Source organism: Salmo salar, chromosome ssa28 (genome assembly GCF_905237065.1).
Source record: "Salmo salar chromosome ssa28, Ssal_v3.1, whole genome shotgun sequence".
NCBI classification, from domain to species: domain Eukaryota; kingdom Metazoa; phylum Chordata; class Actinopteri; order Salmoniformes; family Salmonidae; genus Salmo; species Salmo salar.
The window spans coordinates 6,465,222-6,482,809 of record NC_059469.1 but is presented as its reverse complement, the minus strand read 5'-3'; the positions used below and the strand labels follow the sequence as shown (position 1 = coordinate 6,482,809).

Sequence of the window (17,588 nt, the reverse complement as noted above, 5' to 3'; positions counted from 1 at the left end):
AGTCTCTGATAATAACTGTGTGGGGGCCAATCATCTCTCTGCCCATGCAATATGGCTGCCCACTAATGTCCCGAGACTGTGGGAAGCTGATGAACATGCCACCCTGGGACGTCGGACCACTTGATCCTGGTCATTAGCCAGCTATGCCCACATTTGGCATGAGAAACCTTTAGAAAATACCCTTAAAAATGTCAGCTTTCTTTCTGTTGAAACGCTTTGACACTTTGTTCACACTGCAACACAGAATGTCACACAATGTCCACCATAAGCCATCACGTTTCAGCTTCTGTTCAAATTATATATTCAGAAATGTTTAGAATTGCAGGAAATTAGCTTTACAACGGCAGCATTTTGTCTTTGCTCCATTTGCCCCCAAATGAACATATTTTCATGTTTTTCACTTGTGTTTTTGTCTTACAACCTCTATCATCAGTAGCTGTGTGGCAGGAGGTGAAGACATTTACCTAAACACAGACAATTAGTCCATCCACTTAACTCAATTGGGAAAACTCATCCATTCCATGCTTTGTAAGCACCCAAGTGAACAAAGGACTTGCTTACACATCAATGCCTTTGATCAAAACTTTGTCAAATGAAATGTAGCCTCACCCTAACAGTGTTCACTGTTCATACACACAAAACCACGTTTATCCAAGTAAAGGAAGGACAGGAAATTGCTGATACTTAACTGGATATTCCAATTCCATAATGACAAAGAAATCTGCCTTGGGGCCAGTCCTTTCACAATCTAAGTTTTCAAATGCCAGCAAAACTTGAGAAGTCGTCCAAAAATACTGCCTGTGGTCACTAGATGGCACCCAATAGCAGCCATGCTGCTGGCTTACTGAGAACTCAGTTTCCACAGCCTGTGCTCTTGTAAACAACCATCAATTCAATTAGGTACTAAATTCTATTTACTAAATCAAATGACTTGTAAAATGTCTCCAGTAAAAACCCAACATATTGTACTAGAGGGTGATTGTTACAGTGCTTTCAGAAAATATTCACACCCTTTGACTTTTTCCACATTTTGTTGTTTCTCAAAGTGGGTTTAAAATTGATTTGTCCTTGTTTGACAACAATCTACACAAAGTACTCTGTCAAAGTGAAAGAAGAATTATATTTGTAAACAATTCATGAAAAATAACTCATGTCTTGATTAGATAAGTATTCAACCGCTTGAGTTAATACATGTTAGAATCACCTTTAACAGCTGTAAATCGCTGCCAAAGTTAATGAGATTTGCCACATTTTTTTTGCATTACTACAGTGCTTTGTTGTAAACAGGATGCATGTTTTGGAATATTTAAAATTTTGTACAGGTTTCTTTTCACTCTGTAAATTAGGTTAGTATTGTGGAGTCAACTGTTGTTGATCCATCCTCAGGTGTTAACCCATCACAACCACTAAACTCTAACTGTTTTATTGGCCTTATGGTGAAATCCCTGGGCGGTTTCCTTCCTCTCCAGTAACCGAGTTCGGAAGGAAGCCCATCTTTGTAGTGAATGGGTGTATTGATACACCATCTAAAGTGTAATTAATAACTTCACCATGCTCAAAAGGGACATTCAATGTCTGCTTTTTTTTTAACCCATATACCAATAGGTGCCCTGCCTGGTGTTTGTGGTTGAATATGTTTGAAATTCACTGCTCGACTGAGGGACCTTACAAGTAACTATGTGTGGGGTAAAGAGATGAGGTAGTCATTCAAACATCAGGTTAAACACTATTATTGCAACTTATGTGACTTGTTAAGCATATTTTTACTCCTGAACTTATTTAGGCTTGCCATAACAAAAGGGCTTGAGTACTTACTGACAAGACATTTCAGCTTTTCATTTTTTTAGTAATTCATAAACATTCCGAAAAATATAATTCTGCTTTGACATTATGGGGTATGGTGTGTAGGCCAGGGCCAAAATCTCAATTTGATCAATTTTAACAACAAAATGTGGAAAATGTCAAGGGGTGTGAATATGTTCTCAAGACAGCTGTATCTGTTATACCGTTTGGAAATTAAAGCACTTTATGTATCTAGTACTCCCATTTGAAGGGGTCATAAGCATTTAGACAAATTTACTTAGTGTATTACATTTAGTCAAAAGTTTAGAATGTGGTCCCATTTTCCTTGCACATCAAGATTGTGACTCCACAAACTTGTTGGATACATTTGTTTTGGCTGCGTTTCAGATTATGTTCTGCCCAGTAGAAACTAATGGTAAATAATGCACTGTGTCATTGTGGTAACATGTGAGTGACGAGCGAATGCGAGGCTCCAGTTCATGAGGTATGTAATGACTAAAGAAACACTGACCAGGGTGGAGGATACACACCCTTAGGCAGTAGTTTAACAAACCATATTCCTCTGATAATTTATCTTGCATATTTAGGAACAGAATGACTGGCAGAATGAGGATTGCATGATCACAGTAACATCAAAATCGTTTTAAAAACAGTCACACTACAGGGCATCATTGACTCAATCAATAGATAACGGATAGACTAGCGGATAGACTGTCTTACGGATAGACTAGCTGAAGGTCCTTCCTCAAAACAAAGCCTCAGGCCATCCTAGAGAAACGGGAGATTCCTCAAATAGTGACGTGTTCACTACTCACCCTTTTTTTGTGTGTAGAAGAGCATCCGGACAAACTGAAGTGTTACACTGCCCTAATCTCTGCCTAAACTGCGTCACCCAACTGGGACAAAAACACGCCGCCTCGTCACATTCCACTGGAATAGCACAACGTACTGCTATGGAGCAGGTAGAGAATGGAGAACGGCTCTACCACCTGCCTGTACAAATCAGCTGTAGCCTAGTGATGGTCCCTGAGGACTCCCTGTAACGAAAGCTAATTACAGAGGAGTCCTATTGGACTTTACTGTGTGTATGTGCTTCTAAATTTCCTGGTATCTATTACGCTTGACCTAATCAGAGTTTGTCAAACAGCAGAGCCTCCTAAGATTTTGTATTCAAGGATTAGGTTCATGGAAACAGGAAGCTACTAGCTAGCAGCTGCCAGCTACATAACTGATCAGCGCCGATACTACCGACTCCTATCCCAGTTTTTTCATACTTTTCTTATAAGTAAGGCCATAGAGTCTCTCTCTCGCAAGTGACAGTGGTGTGCTAGTGAGTGTCCTTATCAGTGAATCCTGTCATTCTGCTCTCATGACACCCAACAGGCAGGAAGTGGTACGGCCATGAAGGTTAGTCAGGACTGTTGTTTTTGTGAATCAAACTGCAGACTGGGTTCCTGTAGTTAAGGGGGAGTTCAGCCAAGCCAAGACTGAAAAAGACCCCAAATAATGAGAATTGTGCGTGTAGTTAACTTGATGCGTTAAGGTTCAGATTTCAATAACGTCATCACTATATTAGTCAGATCCTGTCAGAAATCCCACTCAATACAAGGTAAAACTGCAAAGCCTATCATTTTATTCACATACAGTGCCTTGCGAAAGTATTCGGCCCCCTTGAACTTTGACCTTTTGCCACATTTCAGGCTTCAAACAAAGATATAAAACTGTATTTTTTTGTGAAGAATCAACAACAAGTGGGACACAATTATGAAGTGGAACGAAATTTATTGGATATTTCAAAGTTTTTTAACAAATAAAAAACTGAAAATTTGTCCGTGCAAAATTATTCAGCCCCTTTACTTTCAGTGCAGCAAACTCTCTCCAGAAGTTCAGTGAGGATCTCTGAATGATACAATGTTGACCTAAATTACTAATGATAAATAGAATCCACCTGTGTGTAATCAAGTCTCCGTATAAATGCACCTGCTCTGTGATAGTCTCAGAGGTCCGTTTAAAGCGCAGAGAGCATCATGAAGAACAAGGAACACACCAGGCAGGTCCGAGATACTGTTGTGGAGAAGTTTAAAGCTGGATTTGGATACAAAAAGATTTCCCAAGCTTTAAACATCCCAAGGAGCACTGTGCAAGCGATAATATTGAAATGGAAGGAGTATCAGACCACTGCAAATCTACGAAGACCCGGCCGTCCCTCTAAACTTTCAGCTCATACAAGGAGAAGACTGATCAGAGATGCAGCCAAGAGGCCCATGATCACTCTGGATGAACTGCAGAGATCTACAGCTGAGGTGGGAGACTCTGTCCATAGGACAACAATCAGTCGTATACTGCACAAATCTGGCCTTTATGGAAGAGTGGCAAGAAGAAAGCCATTTCTTAAAGATATCCATAAAAAGTGTCGTTTAAAGTTTGCCACTAGCCACCTGGGAGACACACCAAACATGTGGAGGAAGGTGCTCTGGTCAGATGAAACCAAAATCAAACTTTTTGGCAACAATGCAAAACGTTATGTTTGGCGTAAAAGCAACACAGCCCATCACCCTGAACACACCATCCCCACTGTCAAACATGGTGGTGGCAGCATCATGGTTTGGGCCTGCTTTTCTTCAGCAGGGGCAGGGAAGATGGTTGGAGCCAAATACAGGACCATTCTGGAAGAAAACCTGATGGAGTCTGCAAAAGACCTGAGACTGGGACGGAGATTTGTCTTCCAACAAGACAATGATCCAAAACAAAGCAAAATCTACAATGGTTCACAAATAAACATATCCAGGTGTTAGAATGGCCAAGTCAAAGTCCAGACCTGAATCCAATCGAGAATCTGTGGAAAGAACTGAAAACTGCTGTTCACAAACGCTCTCCATCCAACCTCACTGACCTCGAGCTGTTTTGCAAGGAGGAATGGGCAAAAATGTCAGTCTCTCGATGTGCAAAACTGATAGAGACATACCCCAAGCGACTTACAGCTGTAATCGCAGCAAAAGGTGGCGCTACAAAGTATTTACTTAAGGGGGCTGAATAATTTTGCACGCCCAATTTTTCAGTTTTTTATTTGTTAAAAAAGTTTGAAATATCCAATAAATTTCATTCCACTTCATGATTGTGTCCCACTTGTTGATTCTTCACAAAAAATTACAGTTTTATATCTTTATGTTTGAAGCCTGAAATGTGGCAAAAGGTCGAAAAGTTCAAGGGGGCCGAATACTTTCGCAAGGTACTGTACTATAAATTTAACAGCCGTGTGCCATCTATACTGAACAAAAATATAAATGCAACATATAAAGTGTTGTTCATGTTTCATGAGCTGAAATAAAAGATTCCGAGAAATGTTCCATAAGCACAAAAAGCTTCTCAAATTTTGTGCACACCTGCGTTTACATCCCTGTTAGTGAACATGTCTCCATTGCCAAGATAATCCATCCGACGGGTGTGACATATCAAGAAGCTGATTAAACAGCATGATCATTACACAGGTGCACTTTGTTCTGGGGACAAAAAAAGGCCACTGTACAGATGTGGCACAGAACGAAATGCCACAGATGTCTCAAGTTGAGGGAGCGTGCAATTGGCATGTTGACTGCAGGAAATTCCACCAAAGCTGTTGCTAGAGAAATGAATGCTAATTTCTCAATAAGCCGCCGCCAATGTCGTTTTACAGAATATGGCAGTACGTACAACCGGCCTCACAACGGCAGACCACGTGTAACCACACCAGCCCAGGGGCCGAGGAGTGTTTCTGAATCGCCCTGAAGATTTTTGATCCTGGGTGTATGTGAGCTGGGAGTGTGTTTTGCAGGTAAACACATTCATGGTCAGCCTCCCGAGTAGCGCAGTGGTCTAAGGCATTGCATCGCAGTGCTTGAGGCGTCACTACAGCCCCGGGGTAGATCCCAGGCTGCGTCACAGCCGGCTGTGACCAGGAGACCTATGAGGCGGAGCAGAATTGGCCCAGCGTCGTCCGGATAAGGGGAGGGTTTGGCTGGCCGGGATTTTTTTGTCCCATCACGGGCTAGCGACTCCTTGTGGCGGGCCGGGCGCCTGCAAGCTGACTTGGTCGCCAGTTGGACGGTGTTTCCGCCAACACATTGGTGCGGCTGGCTTCCGGTTTAAGCGAGCATTGTGTCAAGAAGCAACGCGGCTTGACAGGGTCGTGTTTCATAGGACGCATTGCTCTCGACCTCGAGTCCATAGGGAAGCTGCAGCGATGGCACAAGACTAACTACCAATTGGATATCACGAAATTAGGGAGAAAAAGGGGTAAAAAGTACAAATAAATAAATACCATAGGAATAGTGCAGATCGTATTGACAGGCGCTGTGATGATTACCCTTTAAAAATGGCCTCATTATTTGCAAAGATGCGAGCCTTAGATAAATGCTACCCATATTGCACCACAAAGGAGCCATAAAAACCCTGCATTTCTAACCACTAGCGTGGGTAGTTGCCACAGACTCTCTCAACACAGATGTTCGCTCGGTTGTGGCAGTAAGTATATGCACACACAGTGGAGCCCGTTAAACATCCATGGCAGTGGTTAATTTGACAAGGGAGGTTGGAAGCCAGATAACTGCACTTTCTACGGCCGTCTTCATCTAAAGGCTCGGTGACAGGTCCTCTCAGCATCGCAAGAAGTCCTCACATCACATTTAGCATGTGGTCCATAGGAAATTAACCTTAACACGTAACCGGGCCTCTCTCGCTCTGTGGATATTACTGATTTCCACGGCTATAACTTCAATAGAATGGTAGCTTAGGCTCTCAGTAATATTGGGATCAGAACTAACTGGCCCCCCAAAAGACTTCCACTGCTGCGGACTGCGGTGGACAAAAAGACAGTGTGACTGTGGTTCGGCTTACTCTTCCTGCAGAGTATAACAAGTTGGAACATTTAAATCAAACAGAGAATAAACTACTAAAAACATAGTTTTTTCTGTGTACAAATGATTTGTTTTAGTTGGGAGGGATTGAATTGCTGATGCCTAATATAGAGCAAAATACTGCACACTACAAAAATATTTGCAGAATGTATCAAGATTGTAACACTATTTGAGGGAGTAGATTTTGTGTGAGTGGGAGCTAAACCAATACTTTCATAGCAGAAAACCACTGCAGCTGCACAAAGCTCTGATAACAGAGGGTTCTTCCATGAAACCTGTAGCCTGGGGGTGAAGAAGAAACGTGCTTACCTCAGAGAGTCTGACCCCGGGGTAGCCGAGCAGCCCCCTGCAAACCCGCAGGCTGACGGCCAGAGTCTCCGCGCCGTGCCCTCTAACTGATACGATGGGGTGCCAGGTCCTTCTGCAACCAGCCTCCCAGGCCCTATAACCCAACCCTCCCATCCCCCGCTCCCCCAGAGACGTGGCGCTGAGCTGGTCTACGGCACTAGCATGTTCAGGGTTAGAGGAATCCCAGCATTTGCATCCTGCATCCAAAAACATCCCCTGCCCGCAGTCATAAGATAACTTCAGATACAGAGGGAGGGGTGAGCAGCAGCCTCTGCTGCCCTGGTTGCTAACTTCTGGCTGGTGAGAATGTGGGCGTGCTTTGCTTTGACTCCACGACATGCTGCAGTCTGAAGTGACATGGTTATTTCTGGTCTCAGCTGACAAGGCAGACTCCAGCACTGTCCCACGACCCACAGCAGCTTCTATGTCCTCAGATGCCATAGTGATGCTCATTGTCCCAGCTCTCCCTTTCTGGCACTGAGCTTCAGATCACAGACTATTTAAAGGTGGAGGATAGGGATGGTCTTTATCAGGAACATACACAGCCAGTCATACTCCTCCGGACAGAAGTGAAAATATACGCTTTTCCAGCTGTACAAACCAGCCCGGAGAACAGGTGACCCTTGGCAAAATGAGGAATTTCCTGAGAGAACTGTCCGGTGTTGAGATTTTGCATATCCCTTCTTCAGAGTGGGATGTGTGACAAGGCAGTCACTGACGCTTTGGCTCGCTCCTACCGAGTCCAACAGCCATTCCTGCTTTCTGGATCTGAGAAAAGCAGAAGACAAAAGGGAAACACAGATTAGCACCAGAACAGACACAATCACATACTGTAACATAAGCCAAGTTTCTTTGATGCTTGAACTTTGTACAGGCTGTCATCATGCTGTTAGAATGTCAGTTATCACAACCTAGTTCTGTTGTGTCTGCATACACTATTTGGGTTTTGTCATTTGTGTTTCACATTAACACCAATGGACAAAGGTGGGGGGGGAGAGACAACGTCCACTGCTGAAGCGCAGGTTGACTCATAACCAGTCCCCCCGTTTACATCTGGTTTAGGGTCATGAAATATTGTATGGATGAAGACGGGTGGGTGGCGGTCGGATTGAATAAAGACAAAATACATTAAAAAAAAAATGCAGAAACACATTATTCTTGGCAATCTATAGGCTACATTTTCCTTTCATTATTTTTAGGCTATCTGGTATTAGTGCGTAAGCCTAAGCTTTAGGGCCTAACTTTTTGTGCGCCAAATTGTCTAAATGCCAATCGCCAAAATGATCTAATACATTATTTACCATTTCTATTAGGCACAAAATAAATCGGAAACGCAACCAAAACAAACAGTAAAATGCATCCAAGTTTGTAAAGTCACAAGCTTGATGAAATCAGTGTGTGCTTGGAATATGGGACCAAAATACTACACTTGACTACTTTAATACACAAGTGAATTTGTCCCAAAACTTTTGGTCCCCTAATATTGGAGGACTAGGTAAAAATAATTATAAACGGGTCACCCCATATGGATGAAAATACTCTCAAATTAAAGCTGCACCTTAACTTCAGTCCTTGTATCCTTTCAAATCCAAAGTGCTGGAGTCCTTGTATCCTTTCAAATCCAAAGTGCTGGAGTACAGAGGCAAAAAATGGTCACTGTCCCAATACTTTGAGCTCACTGTATAGTCGGGCAGTTGTGGGTGGGTTATCAGCCATTGTGGGCAGGTGCAGGTGAACAAACAGCTGATGTCCACATCCACTACTGCGGATGGCAGCAGAAAATCCTGCTGTAAAAAAGGCGTGGGTAATTGGAAAGTAAGGCCTGCACAAGGGAGGACCAGTTCAGAGAAGTTGGAGGAGAATTGGGTCCATTTATCCTGGGTCAATTTATCTAGTAGTCAAGGCCTAGTAACCCGCCAACTTCCCACACAACAGACACACAGTAAAGCAAGGTGTCTGAAGAGCAAGCAGCCTCTTTTTACGGCTAAATGTCAAATTCTGCAAGAAATTAAAAGAACTTAGGCCAATGGAGGAATCCATTAGTTTGGAAGTTGCAGCAATTCTTAATACAATGGAATTCAGTTGACTGCCTGACTGTCTGTGCCCTTTAATGAAAAGCGGTCATCAGCTGTAATCATGACAGAAAACAAGTACCATGTGATCAGAGCCTGTGTTAGTTTTTAGTTTAAATCTCTTTATTAAAAAAGGGGCAGAGTAGAATGAGTAGAATATATTTTGGGTTCTGATAGGGTTTCACAGCTAAACTAAGCTCATGAAGCATGTAAAGGTTATAATTCTTCAAGAATCACTGGATTTCATGAATTTATAAGGCTAAAAATGGATGTAGCAACTGCAGATTGCCCCTTTAACAAAAGACAGTTTGTTTTTTCTCCACGGTAAAAGGCACTGACTATACAGTAACTTCGACAATATACAGTACCAGTCAAAAGTTGACACCTACTCATTCGTGTTCATTTATTTTTTTATTTTCTACTTTGTAAAATAAGTGAATACATCAAAACTATGAAATACCACATATGCAATCATTTAGGGATGCACAATATCGGTATTGGCAGATATTAGCTAAAAAAAGCCAACATCAACCAGATGTCTAGTTTAACGCCGATGTGCAAAACCGATGACAAAGCTGATGTGCATACCTATATAACGTAGGTACATGACGTAATAACGCCACATAAAATTTAGAGCTACATGGGCAACACAGCATTCCTAACCTAGCCCACAATGTCTGCTGTGTGGATCGAGCAGTCATTTGAAATAGTAAGAACATTTCAGCGAGACAACTCAAAGGCGAAATCCATTAAAGCCAAGATAATGAAATTCATTGCCCTTGACAATCAACCGTTCCCTGTCGTGGTAATGTTGGCATTCACCGACTGGTTGAGCACCGGTACACAATACCAAGTGCGCTATTTTTCAGAGGTTGCCCTACCAGAGTTACACAGTAACAGCATCACGACTGACATTTGGACCAGCGATATCAGCCCCATGAGCATGCCGAGTCTGACAGCACAGTGGGTCGTCGAGGATTTTGTATACATTCTGTATACTTCTGGCCCTTCTTCGGACACTGTGTTAACTAACCTCCAGACGAGCATCAATGCCATACAACTCTCCTTCCGTGGCCTCCAACTGCTCTTAAATGCAAGTAAAACTAAATGCATGCTCTTCAACCAATCGCTGCCAGCACCTGTCCGCCCGTCCAGCATCACAACTCTGGACGGTTCTGACTTAGAATATGTGGACAACTACAAATACCTAGGTGTCTGGTTAGACTGTAAACTCTCCTTCCAGACTCACATCAAACATCTCCAATCCAAAATTAAATCTAGAATCGGCTTCCTATTTCGCAACAAAGCATCCTTCACTCATGCTGCCAAACATACCCTCGTAAAACTGACCATCCTACTGATCCTCGACTTCGGCGATGTCATTTACAAAATAGCCTCCAACACTCTACTCAGCAAACTGGATGCAGTCTATCACAGTGCCATCTGTTTTGTCACCAAAGCAAAATGTACTACCCACCACTGCGACCTGTATGCTCTCGTTGGCTGGCCCTCGCTTCATATTCGTCGCCAAATCCACTGGCTCCAGGTCATCTATAAGTCTTTGCTAGGTAAAGCCCCGCCTTATCTCAGCTCACTGGTCACCATAGCAGCACCCACCCATAGCACGCGTTCCAGCAGGTATATTTCACTGTCACTCCCAAAGCCAATTCCTCCTTTGGCCGACCTTTCCTTCCAGTTCTCTGCTGCCAATGACTAGAAGGAATTGCAAATTTTTTTTAAATCACTGAAGCTGGAGACCCATATCTCCCTCACTAACCTTAAGCACCAGCTGTCAGAGCAGCTCACAGATCACTGCACATAGCCCACCTGTAAATAGCCCATCCAACTACCTCATCCCCATACTGTTATTTATTTTTTTGCTCCTTTGCACCCCAGTACCTCTACTTGCACAGTCATCTTATGCACATCTATCACTCCAGTGTTTAATTTCTAAATTATAATTATTTTGCCACTATGGCCTATTTATTGCCTTACCTCGATTATCTTACCTCATTTGCACACACTGTATATAGACTTTGTTTCCTCTATTGTGTTATTGACCGTTTGTTTATTCCATGTCTAACTCTGTTGTTGTTTGTGTCGCACTGCTTTGCATCATCTTGGCCAGGTTGCAGTTGTAAATGAGAACTTGTTCTCAACTGGCCTACCTAGTTAAATAAAGGTGAAATAAATATAAATAAAAAGTTTGTACTGAGGAAAGTCGTATTGTATGCTCATGAATGCCCTGGTTGTCATACTGCTGCTGCCATTTCAATGGCATTTGAGAACATGTTTGAAACATGAACACACTAGCTAGCTCCATTCGAACAACTGACTGGAGAAATAAGCTCATCAACTGCGTCTGCAGCAAACGCAATACCCTCTGTCATGGCATTGAAACGCCTGCGCTAGAAAACTGCCGACATATTGCTTATTCACAGCCTTCTGTGGCACTCTCTTTACTGTGTCGTCACCATGCTCGATGGTGTGTACAAGGACTGCTACTTCGATGCAGACAAGAAACAGGGTTTACGTGAAATGTTACATACACAGCTGGACAAGATGGAAACGGACAGTGACAGTTCCATCCGAGGAAGAGAGGCCACGGACAGACAGAGCTGAAACTTCACTGCTTGACATGTAGGACGAAATCCTGGTTGAGAATGAAAACGACTGAACAAATGAAAAACAAAAACAGTGAAAGAAATAGATTTTAATTATGTTTTACTGGTAATGGGGACATCCATAAATGCAAAGAAAACCTTTATTTAACTAAGCAAGTCAGGTAAGAACAAAATCTTATTTACAATGACGGTCTACCCCGGCCAAGCCCGGACCAATTGTGCACCACCCTATGGGACTCCCAATCACAGCCAGATGTAATACAGCCTGGATTCGAACCAGGAACTGTAGTGACACCTCTTGCACGGATATGCAGTGCCTTACACACACATGGACGCAGCGGTCTAACTATTTAACTGTACTAGAATGCTTAAAAGGCCGCTAAAATGTTAACCTGTTATGGCTAGGGGGCAGTATTTTCACAGCCGGATAAAAAAACGTACCCGATTTAATCTGATTATTACTCCTGCCCAGAAACTAGAATATGCATATAATTATTAGCTTTGGATAGAAAACACTCCAAAGTTTCTAAAACTGTTTGAATGGTGTCTGTGAGTATAACAGAACTAATTTGGCAGGCCAAAACCTGAGAAGATTCCATGCAGGAAGTGCCCTGTCTGACAATTTCTTGATTATCTCTATCCATTACAGAGGATCTCTGCTGTTACGTGACACTTCCTACGGCTCCCATGGGCTCTCAGAAGGCGGCAAAAAGCTGAATCGTGGCTTTGCAGGCTCTGGCTGAAAAAAGTTGCGCGTTTGGGTAGTGGCTGGTCACAGTACTGTGAGACTCAGGCTCGTGCCCGAGTCGACCTCATGCTTTGTTTTCTTTCGTCTGTTTACCTAAACGCTGATTCCCGGTCGGAATATTATCGCTTTTTTACGAGAAAAATGGCATAAAAATTGATTTTAAACAGCGGTTGACATGCTTCGAAGTACGGTAATGGAATATTTAGAAATCTTTTGTCACGAATTGCGCCATGCTTGTGACCCTTATTTACACTTCGGATAGTGTCTTGAACGCACGAACAAAACGCCGCTATTTGGATATAACGATGGATTATTTTGAACCAAACCAACATTTGTTATTGAAGTAGCAGTCCTGGGAGTGCATTCTGACGAAGAACACCAAAGGTAATCAAACTTTTGTAATAGTAAATCGGAGTTTGGTCAGGGCTAAACTTGGTCGGTGTCTAAATGGCTGGGCTATCTACTGAGAATATTGCAAAATGTGCTTTCACCGAAAAGCTATTTTAAAAATCGGACATATCGAGTGCATAGAGGAGTTCTGTATCTATAATTCTTAAAATAATTGTTAGGTTTTTTGTGAACGTTTATCGTGAGTAATTTAGTAAATTCACCGGATGTTTGCGGGGGTATGCTAGTTCTGAACGTCACATGCTAATGTAAAAAAGCTGGTTTTTGATATAAATATGAACTTGATTGAACAAAACATGCATGCATTGTATAACATAATGTCCTAGGGTTGTCATCTGATGAAGATCAAAGGTTAGTGCTGCATTTAGCTGTGGTTTTGTTTTTTGTGACATTATATGCTAGCTTGAAAAATGGGTGTCTGATTATTTCTGGCTGGGTACTCTGCTGACATAATCTAATGTTTTGCTTTCGCTGTAAAGCCTTTTTGAAATCGGACAGTGTGGTTAGATTAACGAGAGTCTTGTCTTTAAAATGCTGTAAAATAGTCATATGTTTGAGAAATGGAAGTTTTCGGATTTTAGAGGAGTTTGTATTTCGCGCCACGCCCATCATTGGATATTGGAGCAGGTGTTCCGCTAGCGGAACGTCTAGATGTAAGAGGTTAAATATCGGTTATTGGTATCGTTTTTTTGTGAAGGAAAATATCGGATATGGTATCGGCCATAAATGTAATATCGGTGCATCACTAGAATCATGTAGTAACCAAAAAAAAAAAGTTAAACAAAAAGGACAGATTTCCACCGGTCTAATGTCCATTGCTCGTGTTTCTTGGCCCAAACAAGTCTCTTCTTATTATTGGTGTTCTTTAGTAGTGGTTTCTTTGCAGTAATTCGACCATGAAGGTCTGATTCACGCAGTCTCCTCTGAACAGTTGATGTTGAGATGTGTCTGTTACTTGAACTCTGTGAAGCATTTATTTGGGCTGCAATCTGAGGTGCAGCTATATCTAATGAACTTACCCTCTGCAGCAGAGGTAACTCTGGGTCTTCCTTTCCTGTGGCGGTCCTCATGAGAGCCAATTTCATCATAGCGCTTGATGGTTTTTGAGACCGCACTTGAAGAAACTCAAAGCTCTTGAAATTTTCCTCATTTACTGACCTCCATGTCTTAACTTCTTTGGGGTAGGGGACAGTATTTTGAAGTCCGGATGAAAAGCGTGCCCGTAGTAAACTGCCTGCTACTCAGGCCCAGAAGCTAAGTTATGCATATTATTAGTAGATTTGGATAGAAAACACTGAAGTTTCTAAAACTGTTTGAATGATGTCTGAGTATAACAGAGCTCATATGGCAGGCAAAAACCTGAGAAAAGAATCCAACCAGGAAGTGTGGAAATCTGAGGTTTGTAGTTTTTCAAGTGATTCCCTATCCAACATACAGTGTAAATGGGGTCATATTGTACTTCCTAAGGCTTCCACTAGATGTCAACAGTATTTAGAACCTTGTTTCGTGCTTCTACTGTGAATGGGGAGAGAATAAGAGTTGATTGTATCAGGTGTCCCAAAATAAGGCATGAGCCGAGTTCCTTTTCATTTATGAAGACAATGGAATTGTCCGGTTGGAATATTATTGAATATTTATGATAAAAACATCCTAAAGATTGATTCTATACATCGTTTGACATGTTTCTACGAACTGTAATGTAACTATTTTGACTTTGTCTGGACTAAACTCACGCGCTTAGTGAATTTGGAATGCTGGACTAAACACGCGGAAAAAAGGAGGTATTTGGACATAAATATGGACTTTATCGAAACAAAACAAACATTTATTGTGGAACTGGGATTCCTGGGAGTGCATTCCGATGAAGATCTTCAAAGGTAAGTGAATATTTATAATGCTATTTCTGAATTTTGTGGACTCCAACATGGCGGGTATCTGTATGGCTTGTTGTTTGAGCGCTGTACTCAGATTATTGCAACGTGTGCTTTCGCTGTAAAGCTTTTTTGAAATCTGACACAGATTAAGGAGAAGTGTATCTATAATTCTTTGAATGACAGTTGTATATTTTATCAATGTTTATGATGAGTATTTCTGTAAATTGATGTGCTCATTCACCGGAAGTTTTGGGAGGCAAAACATTTCTGAACATTACACGCCAATGTAAAATGGGGTTTGTGGATATAAATATGAACTTTATCGAGCAAAACATACATGTATTGTGTAACATGAAGTCCTATGAGTGCCATCTGATGAAGATCAAAGGTTAGTGATTAATTGTAGCTGCATTTCTGGTTTTTGTGACGTCTCTCCTTGCTTGGAAAATGGCTGTGTGGTTTTTCTTGTCTAGGTGCTGTCCTAACATAATCTAATGTTTTGCTTTCGTTGTAAAGCCTTTTTGAAATCGGACAGTGTGGTTAGATTAACGAGAGTCTTGTCTTTAAAATGGTGTAAAATAGTCATATGTTTGAAAAATTTAAGTTTTTGCATTTTTGAGGTTTTGAATAACGCGCCACGGGATTACACTGGCTGTTTAGTAGGTGGGACGCAAGCGTCCCACCTAGCCCATAGAGGTTAAGCAAGTCAGCCATATCAGCAAAAAAAAAGGCAGTAAATGAGGCTCAATTAACTGCCAGACAAGGCTCAGCTGATAGCCAGGTTGGTAAGATGCTGTTGGTAAGATGCTGTTGGTAAGATGCTGGTAAGATGCTGTTGTTGGGACAGCTTTACATAGGCCCTAAAAGTTTGTGGGCACCATTTGTCACCATTATAGTGCAATTAACGTATTGTTTAGTGGCTTTGCTGGCACGCATCCCCAAATTTGGGAGGGTTTGCCCCACCACAAATTTACATGCCAAAATCGCCAATGGATCAGTCCAAATTAGAGATTTTTGGTTCCAACCACCGTGTGATGCAGAGTAAGTGAACAGATGATCTCTGCATGTGTGGTTCCCACCATGAAGCATGGAGGAGGTGGCGTGATGGTGCTTTGCTGGTGACACTGTCAGTGATTTATTTAGAATTCAAGGCACACTTAACCAGCATGGCTACCACAGAATTCTGCAGCGATACGCCATTCCATCTGGTTTGCGCTTAGTGGGAATATCATTTGTTTTTCAACGGGACAATGACCCAAACCACACCTCCAGGCTGTATAAGGGCTATTTGACCAAGGAGAGTGATGAAGTGCTGCATCAGATGACCAGGCCTCTACAATCACCCGACCTCAACCCATTTGAGATTGTTGGGGATGAGTTGGACCGCAGAGTGAAGGAAAAGCAGCCAACAAGTGATCAGCATATGTGGGAACTCCTTCAAGACTGTTCAGAAAGCATTCCAGGTGAAGCTGGTTGAGAGAATGCCAGGAGTGTGCAAAGCTGTCATCAAGGCAAAGGGTGGCTACTTTGTAGAATCTCAAATATTTTGGGGATTTGTTTAACACTTTTTGGGTTACTACATGATGCCATGTGTTATTTCATAGTTTTGATGTCTTCACTATTATTATACAAGGTAGAAAATAGTACAATTTTTTTTGAATGAGTAGGTGTCCAAACTTTTGACTGGTACTGTATACATAGACATTTTACTTAATTGTTAGGAGTAAGTAACATAGGCAGTTTCATGCACCTGCTATAACATCTGCTAAACTGTATATGGACCAATAAACTTTGATTGGATGACTAGGTCAATTCAAACATGGATAGCATTGGCTGTGACACCCTGTCCTGAGCAAATGATTCATTTCTGAGCCAGTAATGAAATCAGCCAATTAGACCTAGATAACTCATCTGTGCAGACTGAGGTTCATTTATCAAATTAATTTCAATGAATGAACTTAAAATAACCACCAAGATGACATACAAGAGCAGAGCATCTTGATAAGTCTGTACCCATAAACATTATGAAAATCGATCAAGTTAAAGGCAGTAAGGAATCACTAGTCATTTGAAGCATGCCTAGGCACGTGTATGCATGTGCGCTCCAACTTGCTTTCTCTACATTTAGCCAAGACTTTAGCTACATCTCCCAGAAAATGTGCATAACTAAACAAAAATGTAGCCAAATGTAGTAGAAACTCACGGTTAACAGTCCTCAAAGGCGATTCAATTAAAAAAAGTTCTGACTTTTATCCCCCACGACGAGTCACGAACCCGTGAAAGTTGCCGAGTGAGATGAAAATGCCACCCCTTAGCAGCATTGATTAGGGCCTGCTGCTGTTGTGTTGGTAGTACGTAGCCCATTTGCTGCGGTGGAGGTAGGACAATAGCCGCTGGCTCGTTAAAATATGCAAATTCAATGCACTGTCACTACATTGGAATGTCTGTGGCTACAGTGTTTCACGAGGCAATTAGTTTGACAGTGGCTTTGTCCAAATACTTATCTTTGCGTTTTAAATAGTCGACATTTTGGGTATGCGAAAAAAAATGACGTTTTATAGTATGTGAAAATGTTGTATGCTTTCAATTCCAGGATTTCATACTAATTTCGGATTTTCAACTAATAGGATTTTGCAGCGCACTATTGAGGAAGATAATTATCTTTCCAGACCCACGTGTATGACAGCAGCTGAAGGGACAAACTGTACCAAAATGAACGATTGGCGGGAAACAACGGAATTCTGCATTAGATTATGCATTCTCAATAGGATGAGCCTAGTATGCTGATATTTGTTGCTTATTGCAGTCGTTTTTACTAA

The 17,588-nt window shown here is 41.9% G+C and overlaps 1 protein-coding gene across 1 annotated transcript in view; it reads right to left on the bottom strand.

Annotated features, from left to right (window-relative positions):
- LOC106589374 (1-phosphatidylinositol 4,5-bisphosphate phosphodiesterase epsilon-1) overlaps positions 1–17,295 on the bottom strand; it is an 83,183-nt gene extending 65,888 nt beyond the window's left edge. The window contains exons 1-2 of the mRNA XM_014179260.2: positions 16,973–17,295; positions 7,005–7,811 (exon numbers count right to left, since the gene is read on the bottom strand). Coding sequence (XP_014034735.1) covers positions 7,005–7,496 — 492 coding nt within the window. The 5' untranslated portion in view covers positions 7,497–7,811; positions 16,973–17,295. The remainder of the gene's footprint in view (positions 1–7,004; positions 7,812–16,972) is intronic.
- Positions 17,296–17,588: the final 293 nt, after the last annotated feature.